This window comes from Seriola lalandi, unplaced genomic scaffold (genome assembly GCF_002814215.2).
Source record: "Seriola lalandi dorsalis isolate HSWRI2012SDOR001 ecotype SW California unplaced genomic scaffold, Sedor1 jcf7180002054917, whole genome shotgun sequence".
NCBI lineage: Eukaryota > Metazoa > Chordata > Actinopteri > Carangiformes > Carangidae > Seriola > Seriola lalandi.
In genome coordinates, this window is record NW_019525469.1 from 21,572 (window position 1) to 28,201 (window position 6,630).

The following is a 6,630-nucleotide window of genomic DNA, read 5'->3' on the forward strand; positions in this document are numbered from 1 at the left end:
AATTAAATGAGTCCACTTCATTTCGCTGTTATATAGCCTGATGGCAGTGGGGACAAAGGATCTTCTGAACCTCTCTGTTCTGCAGCACAGCAAGATGAGACGCTGCAGCTGCTTGTGAAGAGGGTGGTTGGTATGGTATTGTCTAAGATCTTACATTGCATGTGTCTCTCAACAACAGTCCTGAGTGAGTCCAGGCATATAATACATATGTATACACACACATATATATGTGTATACACACACACACACACACACACACATATATATATATATATATGTGTGTGTGTGTGTGTGTGTGTGTTTATATAATGTCAGTGAAAACAAATGTCTCTGTTAATCATGGTTGGGAGTTGCCCCCTCCAAAAGATGAATGTAGTCTGTGTGAGTGTGGACATTATTCAGTCTCAAAACACTTGTCTGAAGCTGGTTGTTGAACAGGCTTTTACACAGCTAGAAAATGTGGTACCGAGCTGATATGAGTATGAGACAAAAGGCTGAATAATTGTCACTTAACATTTTTTTTTCATTTAATTATTGAACAGAAGATGCATGCATACACAGTAAATACATATGGCGATGTTTGTATCTCACTTTATTTAGATTTGTTCCAATTAAGGCAATTAACATCTGCATAGTACAAAGCTTTCAACCAACCAACTCATAGGATTGATATTAATTAGCCAGCTACAGTAAATGATACCAAAGCAACAGGTGCTACGTTGCTATAAATGTGACGGCTCTTTGTCTACTTCTATCTAACATCAAAAAGTTTGATAAATCACAGATTTTCTATTCAATCTACAGTGAAACTTTAAAATTCTTTTCCTGCCATTTTATACCGTGTTGGCAGAAGTTGTCATGACAGAGACATACAGAATTAAAGAGATTCACCTCAGTGTTTCGGCTCTTTGTTCTTCCTTGTCTTCTGTATGTAGAGGAGCAGCAGAAAACCAACCAACAGTAACAAACCAAGTAAAAGCACACATACAACCAGAGGCAATAAATAGGAAGGGACATATGAAGAAGTAGGGTGAGGGGCATCTGAGAAAGCTGGGGAGAGAAAGAGAGAGAGAGCAAGAGAGAGAGAGAGAGAGAGAGAGAGAGAGAGAGAGAGAGAGAACAATTAGTGTAAGTAGTGTACATAAAGGAATTAAACCTGCTGAAATGTATTCTAAAGTAATAAATAAAAATGAAAAAAACCTTATAATCACTTTTTGTTTTGAATTTAATGTGAAATTTTGCTGTGGAACGTTCCTAGACAAATAAGAACCGGACATTGAATCAGTACTGATGTAAATCTAAATTCAACAACTCTGTATAGGAGACTCCTTCAAAGGTAAAGAGAAGTAGCAAACAAAAGCAGTGAAGTTTGGAAAAAGGGTTTAAGTTTTTCATCATGGCCTCAATGTTTGAAAAACTACAACTCCATGATGTGTACCTGCAACTGAAGGCTGGTTGGAGGTTTCAGGGAAAACTGGTGAAGTTGTGGACCTTCCTGAACTGGAGCTTAAACTCTGTGTTGTTGTTGGTGTGGAGGCTGATGGGACAGAAGTTGAGAAGGGTTCGAGAGTCCTGTTTGGTTTTGAAGTGGTTGGAGCTTTGAACAATGAAAACACAAATAACAACCAGATATTGAACCTGTGCTCATGTAACTCTTCGTTCAACACCTCTATTTGAGGGGCTCCTCTTCCAAAGCAAAGAGAAGTAGCAAACAAAAGCAGTGAAGTTTGGAAAAAGGGTTTAAGTTTTTCATCATGGCCTCAATGTTTGAAAAACTACAACTCCATGATGTGTACCTGCAGCTGTAGGCTGGTTGGTGGTTTCAGGGAAAACTGGTGAAGGTGTGGACGTTCCTGAACTGGAGCTTAAACTCTGTGTTGTTGTTGGTGTGGAGGCTGATGGGACAGAGGTTGAGAAGGGTTGGAGAGTCCTGTTTGGTTTTGAAGTTGTTGGAGCTTTGAACAATGAAAACACAAATAACAACCAGATATTGAACCTGTGCTCATGTAACTCTTCGTTCAACACCTCTATTTGAGGGGCTCCTCTTCCAAAGCAAAGAGAAGTAGCAAACAAAAGCAGTAAAGTTTGGAAAAAGGGTTTAAGTTTTTTCATCTTGGCCTCAATGTTTGAAACTACAATTCCAAGATGTGTACCTGCAGCTGAAGGCTGGTTGGAGGTTTCAGGGAAAACTGGTGAAGGTGTGGACCTTCCTGAACTGGAGCTTAAACTCTGTGTTGTTGTTGGTGTGGAGGCTGATGGGACAGAAGTTGAGAAGGGTTGGAGAGTCCTGATTGGTTTTGAAGTTGTTGGAGCTTTGAACAATGAAAACAAAAAATAACAACCAGATATTGAACCTGTGCTCATGTAAATCTGCATCAACAGCTCTATTTGAGAGGCTCTTCTTCAAAAGCAAAGAGAAGTGGCAAACAAAAGCAGTAAAGTTTGGGAAAAGGGTTTAAGTTTTTCATCTTGGCCTGAATGTTTGAAACTACAACTCCATGATGTGTACCTGCAGCTGAAGGCTGGTTGGAGGTTTCAGGGAAAACTGGTGAAGGTGTGGACCTTCCTGAACTGGAGCTTAAACTCTGTGTTGTTGTTGGTGTGGAGGCTGATGGGACAGAAGTTGAGAAGGGTTGGAGAGTCCTGATTGGTTTTGAAGTTGTTGGAGCTTTGAACAATGAAAACACAAATAAGAACTGGACATTGAATCAGTACTGATGTAAATCTAAATTCAACAACTCTGTATAGGAGACTCCTTCAAAGGCAAAGAGAAGTAGCAAACAAAAGCAGTAGAGCTTGGAAAAAGGGTTTAAGTTTTTCATCTTGGCCTCAATGTTTGGAACTACAACTCCGTGATGTGTACCTGCAGCTGTAGGCTGGTTGGTGGTTTCAGGGAAAACTGGTGAAGGTGTGGACGTTCCTGAACTGGAGCTTAAACTCTGTATTGTTGTTGGTGTGGAGGCTGATAGGACTGAGGTTGAAAAAGGTTGGAGAGTCCTGATTGGTTTTGAAGTGGTTGTGGCTTTGAACAATGAAAACACAAATAACAACCAGATATTGAACCTGTGCTCATGTAAATCTGCGTTCAACACCTCTATTTGAGATGCTCTTCTTCAAAAGCAAGGAGAAGTAGCCGATAAAAGCAGTAAAGTTTGGAAAAAGGGTTTAAGTTTTTCATCTTGGCCTCAATGTTTGAAACTACAATTCCATGATGTGTACCTGCAGCTGAAGGCTGGTTGGAGGTTTCAGGGAAAACTGGTGAAGTTGTGGACCTTCCTGAACTGGAGCTTAAACTCTGTGTTGTTGTTGGTGTCGGGGTTGTTGTTGGTGTGGAGGCTGATGGGACTGAGGTTGAAAAAGGTTGGAGAGTCCTGATTGGTTTTGAAGTGGTTGGAGCTTTGAACAATGAAAACACAAATAACAACCAAATATTGAACCTGTGCTCATGTAAATCTAAATTCAAAAACACTGTATAGGAGACTCTTCTTCAAAAGCAAGGAGAAGTAGCTGATAAAAGCAGTAAAGTTTGGAAAAAGGGTTTAAGTTCTTCATCTTGGCCTGAATGTTTGAATCTACAACTCCATTATGTGTACCTGCAGCTGTAGGCTGGTTTGTAGGTTCAAGGAAAACTGGTGAAGGTTTGGAGTTTCCTGAACTGGAGCTTAAACTATGTGTTGTTGTTGGTGTGGAGGCTGATGGGACGGAGGTTGAAAAATACATGGATTATGAAGAAATATTTCATGACTTTCAATGAAAAAAGAAAAAACTCACTGTCAACAAGGAGCAGGAACATGTGGTACGAATCTGGAGACAAAGCTCTGCCATAACCACACCTGTATCGTCCTGAATCCGACTTGACCACCTGTGTGATTGTGACATACTGTCCAAATGCAGATCCTTCTTTATACTCAATGGTGTATCTGCCACTCTGATCTTTGTTCTTATCAGTTTCAATGAGAATGTCCTCTTGTTTTTTACATTCACCCCTACAGAGGAACATTCTGCGACTATTTACAGCATCCCTGCATGAAAATTGAACTTTGTCTCCTTCAACATTAGTGAGGAAAAAACCTGAGTTTCTATCCACCAGTGCTGTAAAAAAAGAAAAAAAAAGAAAAGAAGAGTCAACAGTTACAATCTGTACTTCCCGTATGATCCTGCACACATATCTACAATTACACTGGGAGCTGCTCAGTTCAACCACAGTCTTTGATTGGTAATGCAGCAATTTGATCATAATCAGAATAATACATAAAATATCATAAATAACTCACATTCTTCCCACTGTTTAATTTGGTTCTATTTGATTCCATTTATTCTTACTCTCCAAAAGTCCCACAATATAGTGAATATACTAAATATATCAGTTTTAATGAATTTAAGTAGAAACTTACCATCTGAAATTCTGACCTCAAAGTCCTCGAACAAATCTGGAACTGCTGATGTGCCCAAACCACACCTGTACTGTCCTGAGTCAGACTGGGTCAGATTTGTGATGGTCACAGACAGAATACTTCCTCCAGATGATCCTTTGTTTTTGTATCTAATGCTGTATCTGCCACTCTTAGCACTGAACTTATCTGTTCTAATGAGAATGTCTTCTTCTTTACATTCTTCCCTACAGAAAAACTTCCTGCTTCCAGACACATTTAAGTGGCAAGATATTGTACCATGTCCTCCTTCAGGTCCTGTGAAAATGGGGGGTTTTGCACTGACGAGTCCAGAGTTTCCACCACACAGAGCTGTTGAAAAGATGAACAGTGAATACTGATGGTTTGAACTTTGTGTGTTGTAGACTTACTGTAAAACAGACTGCAGGTTAATGAGATGACAATGAGTTAGATTAGATTGTTGAAATGCTGCAACAGAAACTAGTAACTGAACACATCAGCGAACAACAGGACATATGAATAAGAATACAGCAACTGAAAAACCTGGAAAAATGTTCAAAAGTAGTGTGTGCTGCAGCATTAAAGAGATGGTCAGCTAATCAGTCCTCACCTGATAAGAAGCAGAACAGCAGAACATGGTGGATATTCATTCTGAATTTGATCCTGATGGAGAAAATGTATTCAGCTGCGGGAGACCTGCCGCTATCACTTTGCTCCTTCCAGTCTCTCTCTGTCTGTCTGGTCAGTCAGAAAGCTGCTCAGTTTAATGATTAACTGACCTAAAATTTTCCATCACATCTTACTTTGCACTTGTGACAGAGGAAATCCTCAAAACTCAAGCCAAGCTGCTTCCTCTGTCTGATATCCTGTTATCAAATAAAGTAAGGAACACTGTCTGAAAATGAATCTGAGTATAATATTTATTCTTGCAGCAAGGGAACAAGTTACACACAAATGTTCAAAGAATACAAAATTCACACAGGATTTATACACAGAACATATGAGAGTGTTCCTCACATCTTTGCTGATATTTGATACACACAATAGAAACTTGATTCATGCCTTATCATAGCTATTGTGTGGGATCAGTAGCTGGAACAGCGAAGGTCACTCCGCTCCAACACAATGTCAAAATAAGAAAAGTTCACTTCAGGACAATACAGTTTCTCTTTAGGATAGTTATGTTTACCTAATCATAAAGTATCACAATTTTCCAACATATCCCATTAGGTATAATCAGCATTCCTGTGTTAACTGCCCTGGCCAAACATCCTGTTTTAATAAGACATATATCAATGTTCAAAAACGGAAACACTTATCAAAACTTCTTCCAAAATATAAAAAATTAAAAGGTCTCATCAATCAACATAGATCCAGACAGAATTGTGTGGGCTGTCTATGTGAAACACTTTGAACTCAACAGATACAATGCTAATTAAAAATATTTCCTCTGGTTTCTCTATGGCGAAAGAATGAAGACGCCAGCCCGTGACCTTTGTTGTATCTCTCACTCCCTCATTTGCTGTCACCTCTCCACTGTGTGGAATAAAATGCAGGAAAATACATTTCCTCATGAAGTTGATAAAGAACAGAATCTGAGTCATTACATTTCTCTCAAAATGTATCTGCTGATGTAAATTAAGACAGGGAGGGTTGACACATGTAACTCATAGCTAAATCTGCAACTTTCTACACATTGAAACTCCATAGTATTAACGATCACTGGCATAGTTTTTTCATCATTTTATTATCTGTATGCAATGGAAATGTCATCAATGGCTCCTTTAACACATTTTATGGCTGGACCATAGTTATTTGCATTTTAGTTTATTGGTTTATTTTGTATCTGTTCAGGTTGTAGCTCAAGACTGTTTATATGATTATAAATGATTTTAACAAAACAAAACATTCTTCCCTGATTATTCCCCTCACCAAATGTTGAAGGGCTGAAGGAAAAGTCAGAACAACTTCCAGTTTTGCAACATAGTCCAGAAATATTTTGATAAGCATTTTTCAGACTCAGTGGTTATACTCACTCACAGATGACTCCAACAATCCTGATACAGGGTGTGCCAGTGCAGCACTATCTATCTATCTATCTATCTATCTATCTATCTATCTATCTATCTATCTATCTATCTATCTATCTATCTATCTATCTATCTATCTATCTATCTATCTATCTATCTATCTATCTACCTGCAGAAGACAGCACACAAAACATTAACTGTCTTTTGGT

The 6,630-nt window shown here is 38.8% G+C and overlaps 1 protein-coding gene across 18 annotated transcripts; it reads right to left on the bottom strand.

The window, feature by feature from the left end:
• Positions 1 to 575: 575 nt before the first annotated feature.
• Positions 576 to 6,575, bottom strand: LOC111673368 (uncharacterized). Of its 18 annotated transcripts, none has more exons than XM_087169837.1 (11): positions 5,002 to 6,571; positions 4,395 to 4,742; positions 3,772 to 4,092; positions 3,594 to 3,692; positions 3,220 to 3,396; positions 2,864 to 3,022; positions 2,510 to 2,608; positions 2,154 to 2,312; positions 1,797 to 1,955; positions 1,439 to 1,597; positions 576 to 1,050 (listed from the first exon to the last, which is right to left on the bottom strand). In XM_087169837.1, the coding sequence occupies exons 1-11, from the start codon at positions 5,039 to 5,041 to the stop codon at positions 893 to 895; spliced, it is 1,878 nt and encodes a 625-aa protein (XP_087025963.1). In that variant the 5' UTR covers positions 5,042 to 6,571; the 3' UTR covers positions 576 to 892. The 18 variants fall into 18 exon arrangements, with proteins under 18 accessions (XP_087025963.1, XP_087025964.1, XP_087025965.1 ...); XM_087169838.1 differs by having other exon boundaries at positions 2,154 to 2,252; positions 2,510 to 2,668; XM_087169839.1 differs by having other exon boundaries at positions 1,439 to 1,537; positions 2,510 to 2,668.
• Positions 6,576 to 6,630: the final 55 nt, after the last annotated feature.

What these genes read in the sequence shown, in the direction of transcription:
- LOC111673368 (XM_087169832.1), bottom strand. Translation starts at nt 5,041, where the DNA reads ATGAATATCCACCATGTTCTGCTGTTCTGCTTCTTATCAG. An exon ending in CAACCAGCCTTCAGCTGCAG is followed by an intron (nt 3,023 to 3,219) that starts GTACACATCATG and finishes CATTGTTCAAAG; the next exon opens with CCACAACCACTTCAAAACCA. An exon ending in CAACCAGCCTTCAGCTGCAG is followed by an intron (nt 1,956 to 2,153) that starts GTACACATCTTG and finishes CATTGTTCAAAG; the next exon opens with CTCCAACAACTTCAAAACCA.